Source organism: Stegostoma tigrinum, chromosome 42, assembly GCF_030684315.1.
Source record: "Stegostoma tigrinum isolate sSteTig4 chromosome 42, sSteTig4.hap1, whole genome shotgun sequence".
Classification (NCBI taxonomy): Eukaryota; Metazoa; Chordata; class Chondrichthyes; order Orectolobiformes; family Stegostomatidae; genus Stegostoma; species Stegostoma tigrinum.
The window spans coordinates 4,266,803-4,289,005 of NC_081395.1; the positions used below are offsets into that span (position 1 = coordinate 4,266,803).

The 22,203-nt window shown below is 55.1% G+C and overlaps 1 protein-coding gene across 4 annotated transcripts in view; it reads right to left on the bottom strand.

Annotated features, from left to right (window-relative positions):
- Positions 1 to 21,429, bottom strand: part of bbs1 (Bardet-Biedl syndrome 1) — a 32,001-nt gene extending 10,572 nt beyond the window's left edge. For 3 of the 4 annotated variants that reach the window (XM_059641579.1, XM_059641578.1, XM_059641577.1), the window contains exons 1-12: positions 21,103 to 21,194; positions 19,459 to 19,535; positions 18,160 to 18,194; positions 15,933 to 16,205; positions 15,070 to 15,116; positions 13,354 to 13,392; positions 12,790 to 12,862; positions 11,512 to 11,643; positions 10,381 to 10,487; positions 5,073 to 5,193; positions 3,122 to 3,280; positions 2,187 to 2,256 (exon numbers count right to left, since the gene is read on the bottom strand). In XM_059641579.1, coding sequence (XP_059497562.1) covers positions 2,187 to 2,256; positions 3,122 to 3,280; positions 5,073 to 5,193; positions 10,381 to 10,487; positions 11,512 to 11,643; positions 12,790 to 12,862; positions 13,354 to 13,392; positions 15,070 to 15,116; positions 15,933 to 16,205; positions 18,160 to 18,194; positions 19,459 to 19,535; positions 21,103 to 21,179 — 1,210 coding nt within the window. In that variant the 5' untranslated portion in view covers positions 21,180 to 21,194. Of the gene's footprint in view, positions 1 to 2,186; positions 2,257 to 3,121; positions 3,281 to 5,072; positions 5,194 to 10,380; positions 10,488 to 11,511; positions 11,644 to 12,789; positions 12,863 to 13,353; positions 13,393 to 15,069; positions 15,117 to 15,932; positions 16,206 to 18,159; positions 18,195 to 19,458; positions 19,536 to 21,102; positions 21,195 to 21,289 lie in introns of those variants that run through there. The other variant, XM_059641580.1, reaches the window with a different exon arrangement.
- Positions 21,430 to 22,203: the final 774 nt, after the last annotated feature.

Here is a 22,203-nt window from a genome sequence, read left to right on the forward strand (position 1 = left end):
GGATATGCGGATAATGCAGGAAAGTGAACATGAAAAATATCAGACCAGCCATGATCCTGTTTAATGATGCAGCAGACCCAAAAGACCTAGTGGTGACCCGATTTCTCATGGTTCAAAGTTTCCGCTACACTGTCCATCATCTCCAGCATGCAGGTGTCTCTGCACAATCTGATGCATTTGCAATTTCTATAATTTTCTTAAAACAACAGGGAACAGTTCAGCACTGCTCCCAGCTTTGCTAGCTGTGCAATCACTGCTATCCTAAATGTCAGGCATTTCATGCAAAGCTACAGTGCTAACCCTCCCAATAGCAGACAGGCATTTGAAACATATTCCCGGGGTGATGCCCCCGTGTAAGGGGACTGAACAAATCTTTTAGAATGGTGGCTTAACAGCTATGGAACAAGCAAAGCTTCTTGATTGTGTGGATTTACAGAGTTATACAGCGTGGAAACAGACCCTTCGGCCCAACATGTCCAGGCCGACCCGATATCCCAAATCAATCCAGTCCCACTTGCCAGCGTTTGGTCCATATCCCTCTAACCCCTTCCTATCCATGTCCCCATCCAGATGCCTTTTAAATGCTGTAACTGTACCAGCCCCCATCACTTCCTCTGGCAGCTCATTCCATACACGCACCACCCTCTGTGTGAAAAAGTTACCCCTCAGGTCCCTTTTAAATCCTCCCCCTCTCACCTTAAACCTGTGTCCCTCAGACCCTGGGGGGAAAGGCCTTGTCTATTCACCCCCTCATGATTTTATAAACCTCTATAAAGTCACCTCTCAGCCTTCAACACTCCATTCAATTCAGCCCCTCCCTGTAGCTCAAACCCTCCAACATCCCTGTAAATCTTTTCTGCGCCCTTTCAAGTTTCACGACATCCTTCCTTGCATAGTGCGGGTATGCACCAGGAGCTGGGGACCCCTGTCCCTGGGTCACTAGCAGGCAGGTATAAGCAAACAGTCAGAAGACAAATGGTGTGTTAGCTTTAATTGCAAGGGGATGAGAGTCAGGGAGTGAAGATGTCGTGCAGCAGCTGTATGCAGTCTTGGTGAATCTATAGCCTGACTATTCTGCACAGGCTGGGTCTCCTGACTGAAAGATATTTTTGCCTTGGAGGGAGAGCAAAGGAGGTTGACAAAACTAATTCCTGACTGAAAGAACTGTCCTGTGGGGAGAAATTGAGGAAGCCAAGTCTGTATTCCCTAGAGTTTTGATAAAAGGAGATGTGATTTCATTGTAACATACACATCTTCCAGGCCCCGACAGGGTTGATGTGGAAAGGATGGTTCATGTGACTTTGGGGGTGGGTGGGGTGGGGGGGGAGAAGAGTCTAGAACCAGGGGACACAGCCCAGATAAGGAGTAGGCAACCTAGGGTTGACAGGAAGAGTAACGTCTCGATTCAGGAGGTGGGGAAACTTTGGAATTCTCAAGCAGTAGAGGCCTCAGCAGTGAAAACGTTCAAGATCGACATACATAGGTTTTTAGGGATTAATGATGGGTAGGGGGTTAGCCATGATCTTATGGAATGGTGGAGCAGGCTCGATGGGGTCCTTACGAAACAGAGAGAATAAGGCAGAGACAGAGTGTGTGTGAGTAAGAGAGAGAAAAAGGGTTGGGGGTGGTGGAATTTGAATCCAGCAGAGATTAAAGAAGGGGTGGGGAAGGCTGAAAGGATGGAGAGAGAGCGTGAGAGAGTGAGAGAGGGGGGGGGGGGTAAGGGTCAGAAATATGGGGGGAGATGGGGGGAGGAGGTAGGTGTGATTTGAAGCCAGCGGAGATTAGAGAAAGGGTGGGGGGACTGAGAGGATGGAGAGAGAGAATGTGAGAGAGGGAGGGGGGGTAAGGGTCAGAAATATGGGGGGGGAGATGGGGGGAGGGGGTAGGTGTGATTCGAAGCCAGCGGAGATTAAAGAAAGGGTAGGAGGGCTGAGAGGATGGAGAGAGGAAGTGTGACAGAGACAGAGAGAGAGAGAGAGAGAGAGAGAGAGAAAGAGAGAGAGAGAGAGAGGGTCAGATATGCGGGGAGGGGGTGGGATTCGGTGCCAGCGGAGATCAGAGAAGGGGTGGGGGACAGCGGGTGCAGAGAAGTGTGGAACATGGACAGCGAGGCAAAGACAGGCGTAGAGACAGGGAGAGGCAGAGAGAGCGAGAAGAGCTGGCGGAGAGAGAGTGAAACCCACCTTTTGTAGTCATGATGAGGGTGCCATCCTCGCGTCCATACCTGCCGAAGCACAAGCTGGTGACAATATCCTGAGAGAAAAGGGAGAGCAGTGACATACACTCAGTGAGGAATGCTGAGCGGCCCCTGAGTACAGTGCCATATAAAACCACAATGCCATACAGATAGACTGACAAAGAGCTGGAGAGGAGGCGGGAGGTGGGAGAACTGAGGGAAGGAGGGGATGGAAATCAAAGGACGGGCTAGCAGCTGGAATTGGACGAACACAGACATCCCAGCGGGTGTGTACAAACTGGAGGGGGTTACAGAGTTAGGGAGGAGGTGTAGGGGCTGGAGGGGGTGACAGAGATAGGGAGGGAGCGTAGGGGCTGGAGGGGGTTACAGACATAGCGATGGGGTGTAGGGGTGGGAGGAGGTTACAGAAATAGAGAGAAGGTGTAGGGGATGGAGGTGGTGATGGGGATAGGGAGGGGTGTAAGGGCTGGAGGAGGTTACAGAGATAGGGAGAGAGTGTAGGGGATGGAGGGGGTGACAGAGACAGGGAGGCGGGTGTAAGGGCAGGAGGAGGTGATGGGGATAGGGAGTGAGTGTGGGGGCTGTAGGGGGTTACAGACATAGTGAGGGGGTGTAGGGGGATGGAGGGGGTTACAGTGATAGGGAGGGGGTGTAGGGGGATGGAGGGGGTTACAGTGATAGAGAGGGGGTGTAGGGGGATGGAGGGGGTTACAGAGATAGGGAGGGGGTGTAGGGGATTGAGGGGGTTACAGTGATAGGGAGGGGGTGTAGGGGGATGGAGGTGGTTACAGTGATAGGGAGGGGGTGTAGGGGATTGGAGGGGGTTACAGTGATAGGGAGGGGGTGTAGTGGCCGTAATAAGTGACAGAGGTAGTGGGGACAGGGGTTAACGATGGGAGAGTTTTACACAGGGGCCTGTACCTGTGTCTTAGTGACGTTGATGAGGATTTTATCCTTGTAGAGGTGAACCTCGGAGTTCGCCAGAGCCACCAACACTGCCTGGAAGCCCTTGGCTTTGTGATCCATCAGACTCATGGTCGTAATCGGAGCTGGAAGCTGGACTGTCCACAACTTCTTCCCCTGGACAAGACCAGGACACATGAAGTAGGCCACACAGCTCACTCCACCATTTAGCTTGATCATGGCTGATCTCCATCTCCCTCTGCACCATCCCTCCTGATCTTCAAAATCGAGAAACCTCTCCATCTCTGACTTGAACAATCTCATTGTCTGCACCTCTGTTGCCCTCTGAATAAAGAAATTTCTCCTGCTTATCCTGAGACTGAATTCCAGCCCCTTTCCCCACCCCCCCCAGCAAGGAGAGGCATCACCCTTTCCTCCCCCCAATTCAAAGTTAAGAACTTTATATCCATCAATCAGATCACCTCATGTTCTTCCAGACTCCGGAATAAACCTCTCAGGGACAATCCCATCATCCCAGCCACCCGCCTGTTGTTATCCCTAATCCTAACCCTATCCCTATTCCTCACCTTAACCCTAAACTTAACCCTATCCTATCCCTAACCCTCACCCAATTCCTCACCCTAACTCTATCTCTATCCCTAACCCTGACCCTAACTCTATCCCATCTGTTGTTAACCCTAACTCTAACCCTGACCCTCACCCTCAACCTAACCTTAACCCTATCCCTAACCCTGCCCCTGCCCCCTGACTCTAGCCCTAACCCTCTCGAAGACAAACATGTCCCTGTGCATAGATAACGAGACCAGAACCACATACAGTGCTCCAGGTCACTTTCACCTCAGCTCAGCGTAGCCTCAGTGTGACCCCTTTACTCCTGGATGCAGGTCCTTGTGTAAGAAAGGGCACACACCAGCGACCTTCCCAACTCTCTACTGCATCAGCGGCTTAATTTTCAGTGACTCCTGAAGAAAGTCACCCAACTCCCTTCAACGTTCAACACTGCCTGGCCTCTCACACAGACTAGTTCTGTTTGCGAACATGTGAACTGAATCTTCACAACATCGTTCAAAAATGTACTGGTTTACACTTCCTTATCTATTCTGTGTGTCACACGCTCAAGAAACCTTTTACACAATTCACCGTTTCACACGTCCATGTTCACTCAACCACAGACTACTATTACTGTCCAAGTAATCAGCAGGGCTTTCCTTTCTGACAAATTCAAGCATTCTCACTGACAGTGCCCGCTCCCTCAGCACTGACCCTATGACAGCGTCCGCTCCCTCAGCACTGACCCTCCGACAGTGTGGTGCTCCCTCAGCACTGACCCTCCGACAGCGCCCGCTCTGTCAGCACTGACCCTCCGAGAGCGCCCGCTCCCTCAGCACTGACCCTCCGACAGTGCCCGCTCCCTCAGCACTGACCCTCCGACAGTGCCCGCCCCCTCAGCACTGACCCTCCGAGAGCGCCCGCTCCCTCAGCACTGACCCTCCGACAGTGCCCGCTCCCTCAGCACTGACCCTCCGACAGTGCCCGCCCCCTCAGCACTGACCCTCCGACAGCGTCCGCTCCCTCAGCACTGACCCTGCGACAGCGCCCGCTCTGTCAGCACTGACCCTCCAACAGTGCCCGCTCCTTCAGCACTGACCCTGCGACAGCGCCCGCTCCCTCAGCACTGACCCTCCGACAGTGCCCGCTCCCTCAGCACTGACCCTCCCACAGTGCCCGCTCCCTCAGCACTGACCCTCCACCAGAATAGAAGGCAGGTTGAAGCACTGAATGGCATCCTTGTGTCCGTGTATCACAGAACATTTGGGACATTGGTGCTTATCAGGCAGCATGATGTAAAATCAACTTGACAAAGGTCAGGAGATAGGGGATCCTAGTGTGTGTGAGCTGTTCCCATCAATGAAATGTTAATTAACCAGCTTTCGGGCTGTGTGCTTACCTTCTGAGTGTATGCATGCAGCGTCTCCTTCCCACAGCCCACCACAATGTTTTTGTTCAGTCGCACCAGGCCAACAGGCTGTGAATTCAACTCGACACACTGCTTGGGCCGTTTTGAATCTCTGCAAAGACAACAACACCGTGCATTTATATAGCACTGTCGGTGCAGCTAAATGTCCCCAGAATGCTTCCCGGGAATGTCAGAGTGTCATCGCGAGCACCCCACAGGATATCTGGGACAGATGATACAGAGCTCAGTCAAAATGAGGCAATTTTAAGGAGCAGCTTAAAGAAGCGGGGAGAGAGGGTTCGGGGGGGAACATCCCAGAGCCTGGGAGCCCAGATGAAGACATGGAAAGCAACGGAATTTGGGGAATGTGCAAGAGACTGAATTGGCAGAGCAAAAAAATCACAAAGAGCTGTTGGGGCCAGAGGAGCTGACAGAGAGAGGGAGGGGGTGTAGGGGGATGGAGGGGGTGAGAGTGATAGGGAGGGGGTGTAGGGGGATGGAGGGGGTGACAGAGATAGGGAGGGGGTGTAGGGGGATGGAGGGGGTGACAGAGATAGGGAGGGGGTGTAGGGGGATGGAGGGGGTGACAGAGAGAGGGAGGGGGTGTAGGGGGATGGAGGGGGTGACAGAGATAGGGAGGGGGTGTAGGGGGATGGAGGGGGTGACAGAGATAGGGAGGGGGTGTAGGGGGATGGAGGGGGTGACAGAGATAGGGAGGGGGTGTAGGGGGATGGAGGGGGGGACAGAGATAGGGAGGGGGTGTAGGGGGATGGAGGGGGGGACAGAGATAGGGAGGGGGTGTAGGGGGATGGAGGGGGTGACAGAGAGAGGGAGGGGGTGTAGGGGGATGGAGGGGGTGACAGAGATAGGGAGGGGGTGTAGGGGGATGGAGGGGGTGACAGAGATAGGGAGGGGGTGTAGGGGGATGGAGGGGGTGACAGAGAGAGGGAGGGGGTGTAGGGGGATGGAGGGGGTGACAGAGATAGGGAGGGGGTGGAGGGGGATGGAGGGGGTGACAGAGATAGGGAGGGGGTGTAGGGGGATGGAGGGGGTGACAGAGATAGGGAGGGGGTGTAGGGGGCTGGAGGGGGTGACAGAGATAGGTAGGGGGTGTAGGGGGATGGAGGGGGTTACAGAGATAGGGAGGGGGTGTAGGGGGATGGAGGTGGTTACAGAGATAGGGAGGGGGTGTAGGGGGATGGAGGAGGTGACAGAGATAGGGAGGGGGTGTAGGGGATGGAGGGGGATACAGAGATAGGGAGGGGGTGTAGGGGATGGAGGGGGTGACAGAGATAGGGAGGGGGTGTAGGGGATGGAGGGGGTGACAGAGATAGGGAGGGAGTGTAGGGGGTGGAGGGGGTGACAGAGATAGGGGGGGGGTGTAGGGGATGGAGGGGGTGACAGAGATAGGGAGGGGGTGTAGGGGGTGGAGGGGGTGACAGAGATAGGGAGGGGGTGTAGGGGGTGACAGAGATAGGGAGGGGGTGTAGGGGGATGGAGGGGGTGACAGAGATAGGGAGGCGGTGTAGGGGGTGGAGGGGGTGACAGAGATAGGGAGGGGGTGTAGGGGATGGAGGGGGTGACAGAGATAGGGAGGGGTTGTAGGGGGTGGAGGGGGTGACAGAGATAGGGAGGGGGTGTAGGGGGATGGAGGGGGTGACAGAGATAGGGAGGGGGTGTAGGGGATGGAGGGGGTTACAGAGATAGGGAGGGGGTGTAGGGGGATGGAGGGGGTGACAGAGATAGGGAGGGGGTGTAGGGGATGGAGGGGGTGGCAGAGATAGGGAGGGGGTGTAGGGGATGGAGGAGGTGACAGAGATAGGGAGGGGGTGTAGGGGGTGGAGGGGGTGACAGAGATAGGGAGAGGGTGTAGGGGGATGGAGGGGGTGACAGAGATAGGGAGGGGGTGTAGGGGGTGACAGAGATAGGGAGGGGGTGTAGGGGATGGAGGGGGTGACAGAGATAGGGAGTGGGTGTAGGGGGTGGAGGGCGTGACAGAGATAGGGCGGGGGTGTAGGGGGATGGAGGGGGTGACAGAGATAGGGAGGGGGTGTAGGGGATGGAGGGGGTGACAGAGATAGGGAGGGGGTGTAGGGGGTGGAGGGGGTGACAGAGATAGGGAGGGGGTGTAGGGGGATGGAGGGGGTGACAGAGATAGGGAGGGGGTGTAGGGGATTGAGGGGGTGAGAGAGATCGGGAGGGGGTGTAGGGGGATGGAGGGGGTTACAGAGATAGGGAGGGGGTGTAGGGGGATGGAGGTGGTGACAGAGATAGGGAGGGGGTGTAGGGGGATGGAGGGGGTTACAGAGAGAGGGAGGGGGTGTAGGGGGATGGAGGGGGTGACAGAGATAGGGAGGGGGTGTAGGGGGATGGAGGGGGTTACAGAGATAGGGAGGGGGTGTAGGGGGATGGAGGGGGTGACAGAGATAGGGAGGGGGTGTAGGGGGATGGAGGGGGTGACAGAGATAGGGAGGGGGTGTAGGGGGATGGAGGGGGTGACAGAGATAGGGAGGGGGTGTAGGGGATGGAGGGGGTGAGAGAGATAGGGAGGGGGTGTAGGGGGATGGTGGGGGTTACAGAGATAGGGAGGGGGTGTACGGGGATGGAGGGGGTGACAGAGATAGGGAGGGGGTGTAGGGGCTGGAGGGGGTGACAGAGATAGGGAGGGGGTGTAGGGGGCTGGAGTGGGTGACAGAGATAGGGAGGGGGTGTAGGGGGCTGGAGGGGGTTACAGAGATAGGGAGGAGGTGTGGGGGATGGAGGGGGTGACAGAGATAGGGAGGGGGTGTAGGGGGATGGAGGGTGTGACAGAGATAGGGAGGGGGTGTAGGGGGATGGAGGGGGTGACAGAGATAGGGAGGGGGTGTAGGTGCTGGAGGGGGTTACAGAGATAGGGAGGGGGTGTAGGGGCTGGAGGGGGTGACAGAGATAGGGAGGGGGTGTAGGGGGATGGAGGGGGTTACAGAGATAGGGAGGGGGTGTAGGGGGCTGGGTGGGGTGACAGAGATAGGGAGGGGGTGTAGGGGGATGGAGGGGGTTACAGAGATAGGGAGGGGGTGTAGGGGGATGGAGGGGGTTACAGAGATAGGGAGGGGGGGTAGGGGGCTGGGTGGGGTGACAGAGATAGGGAGGGGGTGTAGGGGGATGGAGGGGGTTACAGAGATAGGGAGGGGGTGTAGGGGGATGGAGGGGGTGACAGAGATAGGGAGGGGGTGTAGGGGGATGGAGGGGGTGACAGAGATAGGGAGGGGGTGTAGGGGATGGAGGGGGTTACAGAGATAGGGAGGGGGTGTAGGGGATGGAGGGGGTTACAGAGATAGGGAGGGGGTGTAGGGGATGGAGGGGGTGGCAGAGATAGGGAGGGGGTGTAGGGGATGGAGGAGGTGACAGAGATAGGGAGGGGGTGTAGGGGGTGGAGGGGGTGACAGAGATAGGGAGGGGGTGTAGGGGGATGGAGGGGGTGACAGAGATAGGGAGGGGGTGTAGGGGGTGGAGGGGGTGACAGAGATAGGGAGGGGGTGTAGGGGATGGAGGGGGTGACAGAGATAGGGAGGGGGTGTAGGGGGTGGAGGGGATGACAGAGATAGGGAGGGGGTGTAGGGGGATGGAGGGGGTGACAGAGATAGGGAGGGGGTGTAGGGGATGGAGGGGGTGACAGAGATAGGGAGGGGGTGTAGGGGGTGGAGGGGGTGACAGATATCGGGAGGGGGTGTAGGGGGATGGAGGGGGTGACAGAGATAGGGAGGGGGTGTAGGGGATGGAGGGGGTGAGAGAGATAGGGAGGGGGTGTAGGGGGATGGAGGGGGTTACAGAGATAGGGAGGGGGTGTACGGGGATGGAGGGGGTGACAGAGATAGGGAGGGGGTGTAGGGGGTTACAGAGAGAGGGAGGGGGTGTAGGGGGATGGAGGGGGTGACAGAGATAGGGAGGGGGTGTAGGGGGATGGAGGGGGTTACAGAGATAGGGAGGGGGTGTAGGGGGATGGAGGGGGTGACAGAGATAGGGAGGGGGTGTAGGGGGATGGAGGGGGTGAGAGAGATAGGGAGGGGGTGTAGGGGGATGGAGGGGGTGACAGAGATAGGGAGGGGGTGTAGGGGATGGAGGGGGTGAGAGAGATAGGGAGGGGGTGTAGGGGGATGGAGGGGGTTACAGAGATAGGGAGGGGGTGTAGGGGGATGGAGGGGGTGACAGAGATAGGGAGGGGGTGTAGGGGGATGGGGGGGGTTACAGAAAAAGGGAGGGGGTGTAGGGGCTGGAGGGGGTGACAGAGATAGGGAGGGGGTGTAGGGGGCTGGAGGGGGTGACAGAGATAGGGAGGGAGTGTAGGGGGCTGGAGGGGGTTACAGAGATAGGGAGGAGGTGTGGGGGATGGAGGGGGTGACAGAGATAGGGAGGGGGTGTAGGGGGATGGAGGGGGTGACAGAGATAGGGAGGGGGTGTAGGTGCTGGAGGGGGTGACAGAGATAGGGAGGGGGTGTAGGGGGCTGGAGGGGGTGACAGAGATAGGGAGGGAGTGTAGGGGGCTGGAGGGGGTTCCAGAGATCGGGAGGAGGTGTGGGGGATGGAGGGGGTGACAGAGATAGGGAGGGGGTGTAGGGGCTGGAGGGGGGTGACAGAGATAGGGAGGGGGTGTAGGGGGAGGGAGGGGGTTACAGAGATAGGGAGGGGGTGTAGGGGGATGGAGGGGGTGACAGAGATAGGGAGGGGGTGTAGGGGGATGGAGGGGGTTACAGAGAGAGGGAGGGGGTGTAGGGGGATGGAGGGGGTGACAGAGATAGGGAGGGGGTGTAGGGGGATGGAGGGGGTGTAGGGGGATGGAGGGGGTGTAGGGGCCAGAGGGGGTGACAGAGATCGGGAGGGGGTGGAGGGGGTGACAGAGATAGGGAGGGGATGTAGGGGCTGGAGGGGGTGACAGAGATAGGGAGGGGGTGTAGGGGATGGAGGGGGTGACAGAGATAGGGAGGGGATGTACGGGGTTGGAGAGGGTGACAGAGATAGGGAGGGGGTGTAGGGGATGGAGGGGGTGACAGAGATAGGGAGGGGCTGTACGGGCTGATAGAGATAGGGAAGAGGGATTGCCGTTTGAAAAGGAGGGTTTTAAAATTGCGGTGTGCTCACACCGGGAACTGGGCTGTGGCATAAACAGGGCTGCGGCATAAACAGGGCTGCGTGACTTTGGTTTTGATGCACCGTGTTGGAGGAGGGCTATGCAGAGCGACAGGTACAGACACAGTCCGTGCACCGGCGAACGGGAGACAAAAGGACTCCCAAACCCCCCCGGGCGAGATCGGTTGCCTACCTGCGGATGATGTAGATATTTCCATTCCGACAAGCGACAATGATCCTGAACTCCACATCAAACTGTCCGGTGACATCCATAAACACAGCGACACTGGGGATATTCAGCTGGTACAGAGACACACACACACACACACAGAATCACTGAAATTGTGAAGTATCTTTTCTGTCACTTGGCAGCATCTACACCCCGACAGAGAGAGGGGGCTCAGGTACCGTGGACAGGGAACAGCTGCTTCCCTCTAGCGTAGGTATGGGTTTAATGCAGAAAGGTTCTCAAGGGTATGAGCAAAAACCTGTTTCACCCAGACCCAGGGGGGTGTCTGCAATTCACTGCCCAGTTTGAGGCAGAAACCCCTCAGCTCATTCAAACTAAGAACTTAAGAGGGAGAGCGGGCCATCTGCCACCTCCAGCCTGCTCCACCATTCAGTTCAACCGTGGCTGATCCTTTCATAGACTCAGCGCCACTTACCCTCCTGCACACCATAAACCCCTAATCCCTTTATCTGTTCAAAATCTATAAAAGCATTCAGCAGGGGAGCCTCAAGTGCTTCACTGGGCAGGGAATTCCAGATTCACAACCCTTTGGGTGAAGGTGTTCCTCCTCAACTCAGTCCTAAACTTGCCGCCCCCACCCCCGACCCTTATTTTGAGGCTATGCCCCCTCGTTCTAGTTTCACACATCAGTGGGAACAAACCCCCAGCTTCTATCTTATCTACTCGCTTCATAACTTTACAGGTATATGTAAGATGCGCCCCCCCCCCCCCACCCCCAATTCTTCTAAATTCCAATGAGAGTAGCACCAGTTGACTCAATCTCTCCTCACATGCCTGGATCTGGCCCTGAAGTGCAGGAAGCTGCAAGGCTCCTGAGGCTGGAACGTGGGATTAGAAAGGATGGGCTAGTTTACTCAGCAGACACAGTATGGTGAATGGCCTCAATCACTGCTGTAGTCTATGGTTGCTGGATTAAAATTGTATTTAAGAAACATCAGTCTTGAATCTTTAATTCTCCTGCCTCCCCCCAACCCCCTGCACACACGAGGGAATGCCCCCACCCCCACCGCATCTCGTTCGGAAACAATACCGATCTTCCTGTTCTAACTGGGCCGGCGCAGCTGGTGGGATTACCTTGGCCTGGATGGTAAAGGCCTCAGGATCCAGGATGCACACCTCCATGTTTTCGGTGCCAATCACCAGGCAGCCTACCGCATCATCGTCTGCCATGTTCTTGTTGAGGGTAGCCATGCAGGTGATCACCGTCTGCCGTCAAACAACTGACAGGGTCAGGGAGAGAGCCAGCTGCCACACACTGCAGACCAGGCACACGCAGGGCAAGACCCCAAGGCAGGAGGGGCACACCCAACCACAAGGGGGCGGGAGAGCAAGGCAGAGGAGGGAGAGCGAGGCGGGAGAGGGTGAGGCAGGGGAGGGAGAGGGTGAGGGAGAGAGGGGTTAAGTGAGGAACAGCGAGGGAGACAGTGGGTGCGAGGCAGCAGGTGGGTGCGAGGGAGAGAGGGCGGGAGGGTAAGGGGAGGGAGAGAGGATAAGGGAGAGAGAGAGAGGGTAAGGGAGAGAGAGAGAGGGTAAGGGAGGGAGAGAGAGAGAGGGTAAGGGAGGGCGAGAGGGTAAGGAGAGGGAGAGTAGGGCAGGGAGGAAGCAATGGAGAAAGAGAGGGAGTCTGAGGGAGGCCGAGTGAAGTGGGAGAGTGAGGAACAGAGATGCATCAAGGGAGAGCTGAGGGAGAGAGGGAGAGCTGATGGAGAGAGGGAGAGCTGAGGGAGAGAGGGAGAGCTGAGGGAGAGCTGATGGAGAGAGGGAGAGCTGAGGGAGAGCTGAGGGAGAGAGGGAGAGCTGATGGAGAGAGGGAGAGCTGAGGGAGAGAGGGAGAGCTGATGGAGAGAGGGAGAGCTGAGGGAGAGCTGATGGAGAGAGGGAGAGCTGAGGGAGAGAGGGAGAGCTGAGGGAGAGAGGGAGAGCTGATGGAGAGAGGGAGAGCTGAGGGAGAGAGGGAGAGCTGAGGGAGAGCTGATGGAGAGAGGGAGAGCTGAGGGAGAGAGGGAGAGCTGATGGAGAGAGGGAGAGCTGAGGGAGAGAGGGAGAGAGGGAGAGCTGAGGGAGAGAGGGAGAGCTGATGGAGAGAGGGAGAGCTGAGGGAGAGAGGGAGAGCTGATGGAGAGAGGGAGAGCTGAGGGAGAGCTGATGGAGAGAGGGAGAGCTGAGGGAGAGCTGATGGAGAGAGATGCAGCAAAGGTCTGCGAGTGAGGGAGAGAGTGAGTCCAAAGGAGAGTGAGGGGGAAAGGGAGAGGGACGGAGAGAGGGACAGAAATGCGTGCAAGGCAGGGTTGGAGAGTGAGGCAAGCAGGCAGAGTGATGGATGGATAGGTGAGAAACTGAAAGTGCCTGTACCTGGCATTTGATGGCCTGCATCTTGTGGACATTGACAAAGGCCTCCATCTCATGGGGCTCCAACATCAGGTACCTGATGGAGAAGAGGCTGTCAGTGTCCCTATTACATCTCACTCACTCCCACGTGTGTACACACACACACACACACACACACACACCCTAATAACCCCCTGGGGGGACACGGCACAGTGTCTCATCAAACAGCAGGAACATCCCCAAACCAGGATTCACATTCCACATCCTCCCAGCACCATTCACCATCCTGACATACCCCAAAACTTCACAGTGAATGACAGGGCTCTGAGGCCAACGTGCACACAGTAAACTCCCACAAGCAGAAACACAAGAATGAGTAAGCGCGGGAGAGAGAGAGAGAGAGAGAGAGAGAGAGGGTGGGATGAGTACAGCTCAGCCGTGACAAGAGTCCACAGTAAATGTTGAGGCGATTTGCCAAGTATCAGCGCGGCTGCAGTGTACAAAGGGACAGTTTAATTTGGTTTTGGTTAAGCCCACGCTGTCAGCACTGCCTGGGAATGTGAGACCTCGCGCCGCGAGCCAGCTTACCTGAGAGATCTTGCAGATAGTCGCATGCCCCCCTTGTCCCTGCAGAGAGAGAAAGGAAGATTCAGAAGAGAGGCAGGCAGTTGCCAGGAACGGAGGGGGAGTCGGGAGAAACGGGAGGGAAACTGCAGTGTAACAAACTGCAGGCTGTTAGGTAGCACACGGTGCGTGCAATCAGGCTGTACAGTTCCATCGCACAATCTGTGTGACCGCTTCGTCCCTCCTCAGCCAAGAGGCAGGACTTTGCTATTCGATTCACCAACCTGCATTTCCCTAGCGCCTTCAGCACAGTAAAGCGCCCTGGGGACAAACCGAGGGAGCATCAAACAGACAGAATATGATCCTGCGCCAAATCAGTGTGGGGTAGGAGGGCCAAACAGCATCATAAAATGGAAGCGGTGGAGGGGTGGAAATGAGGGAAGGGAGGGGAGGGGAGGGGAGGGGAGGGGGAAGGGGAACGAGGGACAGGATAGGGAAGAGGAGGACAGGGAGGGTGAGAGGAGGAGAGGGGGGTGAGGGAGAGCACAATTGAGAAGGGGAGGGAGGGTGACAGAGAAAGAGGGAGGGAGGGACGGGTGGGAAGGGAGGGAGAGAGAAGAGAAGAGAAGAGAAAGAGAAAGTGAGAGAGAGAGAGAAATAAATTTGCGAGCTCACACCCCGAGGCAGCTGGGGAATCGGGGAAAGCTCAACAGGCAGCATGGGAAGATCCCACAGAGGGGCACTGGGGCTGTAAGTGACGGGGAGCAGTTGGATCTAGTGGAGGATCATCTACCAAGTGTGCCGTGGGAAACGGCTTCTCTGCTATCCTGGCATCCGCTAACTTGCTTTCTCTAAAACCATCGCTGCTGAGAGGATTCTCAGCCTGGTTACAGAATGTCACCAGGACATCATGTGCTGTTCTCTAGGGGCAGTGAGGGGGTGGGTGCAGCGGTTGTGCTGCTGGTGAGGGAGCTGTCCCCACCAGAACATTCATGCTATGCTAGCTTTTATTAATAGAGGGATCGAGTTCCAGACCAAGAGGTTATGGTGAAGCTGTACAAAACTCTGGTGCACCCGCACTTGGAGTATTGCGTACAGTTCTGGTCACCGCATTATAAGAAGGATGTGGAAGCTTTGGAAAGGGTGCAGAGGAGATTTACTAGGATGTTGCCTGGTATGGAGGGAAGGTCTTACGAGGAAAGGCTGAGGGACTTGAGGCTGTTTTCATTAGAGAGAAGAAGGTTGAGAGGTGACTTAATTGAGACACATAAAATAATCAGAGGGTTAGATAGGGTGGATAGGGAGAGCCTTTTTCCTAGGATGGTGACGGCGAGCACGAGGGGGCATAGCTTTAAATTGAGGGGTGAAAGATATAGGACAGATGTCAGAGGTAGTTTCTTTACTCAGAGAGTAGTAAGGGAATGGAACGCTTTGCCTGCAACGGTAGTAGATTCACCAACTTTAGGTACATTTAAGTCGTCATTGGATAAGCATATGGACGTACATAGAATAGTGTAGGTTAGATGGGCTTGAGATCAGTATGACAGGTCGGCACAACATCGAGGGCCGAAGGGCCTGTACTGTGCTGTAATGTTCTATGTTCTATTCTGCAGGGGGCCCGAAGAGAGTGGGGGACAACAAACTCTCGAAAGACTCACTCCCCTGCCAGTACCCAGGTTCCCACCCCGTGGGGCAGGGGGGTCACCCTCGGGGGCACACGCTGTGCCAAAAGGCTCTCACCGAAAACTCTCCAGCATTTCCTTCAGGGTCAGGTGGTCGATCTTGTCCTGAAGGAAACAGATGAGAATGATTCGCCAATTACAGGCAGAGATTGAAAAGTTCAAACCTAGCGAAGCAATCTGTCACATCGAGGAAACGCGCCATTCGCCCCATCCAGCCTGTGCTGGCTCTTTGGAAAATCTATTCATTCAGTTCCACATCCTCCCCTGCTCTGCCCCCCTGGACCCTGCTGCGCCTGCCCCCAACCTACTTATTCCTCTTTCTTCCGACTCCCACCCTTTTGCAAAGTTCCTGTTGAATTTGAAATACCCCACCCCCTCCCTGCCCCACACACACCCACACAGGCACACACACAAACACACACCCTTTCATACAGTGTGTCCGATTACAGATACTCACTGCCTCAAATAAAGCATTCTCCTCATCTCCCACCTCCCTCGGGTTCTGTTCCCAATTCCCAACAATCCGTGTCCCTCTGGAGAGTGACCCTCCTGCAGCTGGGAACAGTTTCTCCCTCACACTGACTCCATCCAACAGTCCCCTTCCTGATTCTGAACACCTCGATTCAATCTCCCCACACCTCCCCACCCACCCCCCCCCAAGAACCTTCCCTGCTCCGAGGGGAATGATCCCAGTCTCTCTCCACATCCACTGAGGGCCCTGATCCCTGGTCCCGTTGCAGTAAATCACCCGCTGTGCTACCTCAGGTCCTTGCTGGAAAGTGGCGCCCAAAGCGGGACACAGAATTCCCTCTGGATATGGTGAGGCGGTAGCTGGAGCTGGAGAAAGGGGCATTAGCTCCTGGAGCTGCCGAGGCAAGGGGGAGAAAGGTAGTTTAGGATACAGATTGAGAGGGTCCTCACCTCCTTCGCCTGGTGCCATATATCCTGCTCAAGTGGGTTCACCTCCAGAGGTGGCAGGGTGAATTTGAAGTACGGGCGGAGGTTCTTGTAAATGTAGATGTAAGGGCCTGAGGCTACAGCCACGGCTGGGGTCCTGGGCTCATTGGTGTCCATCAGGAAAGCGACCACTCCCGTTGGCAGATCGATCAGAGTGTTCTCCGACAGCATGGTGGTGCCCTTGTACACCTTCAACTTCATGTTGGACTGACCTGTTCCCAGGTCCCCGACAATCAGCTGCGGAAAGCATCATTGCCCCACACAAAAACAACAGCAGAGGTTAGACAGGGTGCACAGGAGTTCAATCAAACACTCACACCAACAACACAAGGTGGGGACAGTGTAGAGGGAGCTTTACTCTGTATCTACCCCCGTGCTGTCCCTGTCCTGGGTGTGTTTGATTGTGGGGGACAGTGTAGAGGGAGCTTTACCTGTATCTACCCCCGTGCTGTCCCTGTCCTGGGTGTGTTTGATTGTGGGGGACAGTGTAGAGGGAGCTTTACCTGTATCTACCCCCGTGCTGTCCCTGTCCTGGGTGTGTTTAATTGTGGGGGACAGTGTAGAGGGAGCTTTACTCTGCATCTAACCGCGTGCTGTCCCTGTCCTGGGTGTGTTTGATTGTGGGGGACAGTGTAGAGGGAGCTTTACCTGTATCTACCCCCGTGCTGTCCCTGTCCTGGGTGTGTTTGATTGTGGGGGACAGTGTAGAGAGAGCTTTACCTGTATCTACCCCCGTGCTGTCCCTGTCCTGGGTGTGTTTGATTGTGGGGGACAGTGTAGAGGGAGCTTTACTCTGCATCTAACCGCGTGCTGTCCCTGTCCTGGGTGTGTTTGATGGGGGGGACAGTGTCGAGGGAGCTTTACCTGTATCTAACCCCGTGCTGTCCCTGTCCTGGGTGTGTTTGATTGTGGGGGACAGTGTAGAGGGAGCTTTACTCTGCATCTAACCCCGTGCTGTCCCTGTCCTGGGTGTGTTTGATTGTGAGGGACAGTGTAGAGAGAGCTTTACCCTGTATCTAACCCCGTGCTGTCCCTGTCCTGGGAGTGTTTGATTGTGGGGGACAGTGTAGAGAGAGCTTTACCCTGTGTCTAACCGCGTGCTGTCCCTGTCCTGGGTGTGTTTGATGGGGGGGACAGTGTAGAGGGAGCTTTACCCTGTGTCTAACCGCGTGCTGTCCCTGTCCTGGGTGTGTTTGATGGGGAGGACAGTGTAGAGGGAGCTTTACCCTGTGTCTAACCGCGTGCTGTCCCTGTCCCTGGGTGTGTTTGATGGGGAGGACAGTGTAGAGGGAGCTTTACCCTGTGTCTAACCGCGTGCTGTCCCTGTCCCTGGGAGTGTTTGATGGGGGGGACAGCGTACAAGAGCTTTACTCTTTATCTAACCCTGTGCTGTCTGTGTCCCTGGGAGTGTCTGATGGGGAGGACACTGTAGAAAGACCTTTATCCTGTATCTAACCCCACACCAGACCAATCTCTGAGAATCAGTGAGGATAAAAACTGGGTGGTGTTATCTAGGGAAGGTGCTCAGCGTGAGCATGGACTCTTGCTGTCTAAGGAGCACTGAAGCAACATTTCTCTTGGGACACAAGCTGCTCAGAACGAGGTAAACAGGAATGTTGTGCTTGTGTGGTGAATATCTTTAAACACAACAGAAAAACAGACACAAAGGATGAACTTGTTTTGTCTATCCTTCTGAGAAATCCAGACAGGAAAAATGACAATAATTCAGACCATATGAAAAGAGGGTGCTATTTGATTGGCTCGCTCACAATCAGACCAATCAGAGACCACCTGCAGACCGTGAGGTTAATGAGCTAACTAAGATTGACAGTTAACAGTTCCCTGGTGCATCTCCGTGCCAACCATGGCCCAGCCAATCAGCACCCTCTTCTCCTGCTGTATAAATTGTGGTTCCCTTCACAAAACTACTTTCTTGCATCCTAATGCCTGATGAGAGTGAAGCAGAGGAAACTTTGCACCCCACCCCTGGCTTAGTGATGTCTGAGCTCTGTACCAGTCAGCACCCATTTGCATGCTGATAGAAATGGGCACAGGTTACAGCAGCCGCTTTCTCAGCGTTTCCAGTTGCTAACTGACAGGATGTTTGAAAGTACTTCAGAAACCTGACGATGGTCACAACTAGTAGGTGTTCACCCCTCCAAGATTAACCAGAAAGATGACAAACTCTCACCTTAGTCTCTCCGTCTCCATGCAAGTCTGCCAGAGCTGTGGAAGGGGGGAAGAGAGAGAGAGACTTCTTAGTCCATGTTCTGGGGGTGGTCTGTACCTCTTTGCTGCCATTCAAATCCTGTAGGACCCAAGCTCTCGCAGGTCAGTACTGGGGAGGGGAGTGAGGGGAAGGGATTGGTCTAAAAGTGGTGTTCTTTTAACTGTTCTGGTGCTGGATTTTTCAAAGCTGTTACCTAAGGTCACTAATTCTGAAAACATTTTTATTCTTTTGGGGGATGTGGGCTCACCAACATGCCCATTTCATGTCCCAAACTGCCCCTTGATTACAGGGCTGCACTTCTACCATTTCAGAGGGTAGTTCAGAGTCAGCTGTATTACTGTGAGCCTGGAGTCATGTGTAGAAGTGGCAGATTTTCTGTTCCCTCAAGGGCATGAGTGAACCTGATGTGAATTTGCTGTGACCACTGAGGATAACATCATGGTCACCATTGTGGAAACTGGCCCTTTTGTTCTTGGTTACTAATTCCATCTCAAAACTGTGACTGCTCCCCACTCTGAGCAGGGAGGGCTGATTTCAGACACTGTGTGCCACCCAGTGGCCAGTGCATGTGACTGCAGCATGGCCACTGACCCAGCAAATGATGGGAGAGGTTAGTAGAGCTGTACAGGATGGCAACAGACCCTTCGGTCCAGCTCGTCCTTGCTGACTCAATATCCTAAATTAATTCAGTCCCATTCGGACTCTATCCCTCCAACCCCTTCCTAATCATGTCCCAATCCAGATGCCTTTTAAATGTTGTAACTGTACCAGCCTCCACCATTTCCTTTGGCAGCTCATTCTGTAGATGCACCACTCTGTGGAAAAAGTTGCCCCTGAAGTCCCCTTTCACTCTAACCCTATGCCCCCCCCCCTCTAGTTTGGGACTCCCCTATCCTGAGGAAAAGACCCAGGCACTTATGAATGAACCTTCCCTCGCCCCGAATTCCCACTGCTCCAACCTGGGGTCCAAGCCTTCAGTTGGTCTGGAATGCCCCTCTACGCACCCCCATCTTTCCTTCCCACTTCTGGATTTTTGGCTTCCTCAGTCACTAATAGCCACATCTCCCTGACATTCCCTCAATTATTCCTGATCAGGGACTGCTGGAAGATCCGAGGATACAGAAGCTTGTTGAGGAGGCAGCCGTGCAGGGACTTCCCCATCAGGATGGGGAACTTTAAGATCGACTTGGCTGGTTAATCAGTTGTGCCGCGTATTAGGCTCCTGATGCAGATCAGACAATGACGGAACACAGCACCTACCCACACAAGAGGAGAATGTATAGAGGTTAGCCACGGGGTCATAATGAGCATCCAACCACTTGGCACATGCTTCACTGCTGTATGGGAGAGGAGAGAGGACTGTCAGACTGTGCATTATTTAATAACATGAAAGCAGATTGTTAGAGAACGCCACATCATGGCTGTGTGAAGCCATTACACCACCCTTTCACTTCTAGATCAATGTAAATTATTCATAGCCTGGGTTACAGCTAAACATTAACACAGGATGAAGAGTCTATTTAGCTGCTTGAGCCTGTTCCTGCCATTTAATGAGATACTAGTCCATATCGTTCAATACTTGTGTTTAGCAAAACTGAATTGTTCTCCAATTTAAAATGAACATTGACTGTCAACTCTTCCCTTAACTTGCTGCTCTGCCCTTTAATTACAACTGTTTCTCTTCTGTCTCTCTCCACTTAAAGATGTTGCTCTCTTCGGCACAAGACGTTTCCGAGAAACACTGATTCTACGTGGAAGCAGGGCATGCAGCCCATCAGGTCCACACACCTGCCTCCCCCAAACGGCATCCCAGCCCTGACCCTATCCCTCTGACTGTGCATCTCCCTTGGCCAACCCACTGTGTAACCTGCACGCCTTTCTCCTGTGGGAGGAGACCCACGCTGAGAGAACGTGCAAGCTCTGCACTGCTTGAGGCTGGAATTGAACCCTGGTGCTGGGAGCCAACAGTGCTAGTCCTTTATCCAGTGCGGGACTGCATTTTTGCCCCCCGCCCGTTGAGTCCGCCTTCCCCTCTGTCCCGTCCCCTCTGTCCCTGTCCATTAGAAATAGGGACAGGAGGTGGCCATTCGACAGCTGACCTGACCTTCCTCACACCCGCTTTCTCTGATCCTTCCCCCCCAACTGATCCAGAACCAATTCCCAATTATCTCCCCCTCCCCTCCTGCACGGACTGCAGGTCCTTAGAAACAGGAGGAGACTGTTCGGCCCCTCTATTACTGTCACACCCCCCCATCCCCTCCTGCACAGACCCGAGGGAAACGGCAACAGGAGGCGGCCGTTCGGGCCACTTGAGCCTACTCAGCCATTCAATAAGCTGATTAAACCTCCTCACGTCCACTTAACCTGACCGTTCCTTGTAACCCTTGATTCCCCCAATTCGTCGAGAATCCATTGATCTCGGCCTTTAGTCTACACAGGGACTCTACCCTTCACAGCTACCTGTGGCAAAAGAAGGCTTGACAGCCTGTTATTCTGAAAGTATGCCCTCTAGACCTAGACGCTTCCCTGAGGGGAATCATCCTCTCCACACTTACACTGTCAAGCCCCTGAAGGATCCTATACGTTTCAATGAGATCACCTCCCATTCTTCTAAACTCCAGTGAGTAGAGTCCCAACTTATTTAGCTTTGCTCATAAGACAATCCCTCCATACCAGGGATCATCCTTAATGAACCTTCTCCAAACTGTCCCAGTTTAAATAAGGGTCCAGACTACCCACAGCAGTCTAGATGTGATTACCTAGCAACATATACGCTTACAGTGAGACTTCCCTACTTTTATACTCCAATCGCCTTGAAATAAGGGACCACACCCCCCCCCTCCCTTTAATAACACTCCACTTCGCCCTCCGCCTCCTTTCTGGGGGAGCGGGGCTGTCACTCACCGCTCGTTGCCCTCCATCTTCAGGCTCCGACCCGGACTAGGCCCCGTTGCTAAGGCAACCCAGCGTCCGCGCACCATTCCCTCACTTCCGGTTCTTCCCCCACCCCCAAACCCGAGGTCGGCTTCCGGTCCTCCTCTCCTTGCTGGTTTCCCCCCCGTCTACTTCCGGTCCTCCCCCAACCACCAACCTTCCAGGCGACTTTCGCTCCCGTCGGAGGTACAAAGCACCAAGCCGATGCCGCAGTCAGTGCCTAACACGGTGTGGAGCTGGAGGGGCACAGCAGGTCAGGCGCCATCAGCGACGTTTCCGGTTTACGCCCGTCATCGGGGGACATGCGTTCCCCGTCTACTTCCGGTCCCCGCCGGTCCATTCCCCCTCCCTCCCCCCAACTCTTCGCCCCAACCTCCAGGTTCCGCCCTGATTGTTGGCTCCCAACACATTATCGTCGCTTTTATAAATATTTCCAAATATCTGTGTCTGTGCGAACAGCTGCGGCTCCACCTGCCTTTTAAAGAACCCTGTCTGTGGTTAAACGAGCTTTCCAGCTTTTGCTGACATCAAAACATTTGCAGAATCTTAAAAATGCAGGCCACTCAGCCCATTCAACAGGTTCTAGCCCTTTGAGGAAAATGGCTCCCATTCAGGGTGGCTGAGTGGTTGGTACCACTGTCTCTCGGCACTAAGGACCTGGGTTCAATTCAAGCCCCAGATGCCTGTCTGTGTGGAATTTGCACATTCTGTGTGCGCGTGGATTTCCTGCCACAGTCCAAAGATGTGCAGGTTAGGGTGGATTGGCCGTGCTAAATTGTCCCATAGTGCCCAGGGATGTGCAGGTTAGGGTGGGTTGGCTGTGCTAAATTGTCCCATAGTGCCCAGGGATGTGCAGGTTAGGGTGGGTTGGCTGTGCTAAATTGTCCCATAGTGCCCAGGGATGTGCAGGTTAGGGTGGATTGGCTGTGCTAAATTGTCCCATAGTGCCCAGGGATGTGCGGGTTAGGGTGGGTTGGCCGTGCTAAATTGTCCCATAGTGCCCAGGGATGTGCGGGTTAGGGTGGATTGGCCGTGCTAAATTGTCCCATAGTGCCCAGGGATGTGCGGGTT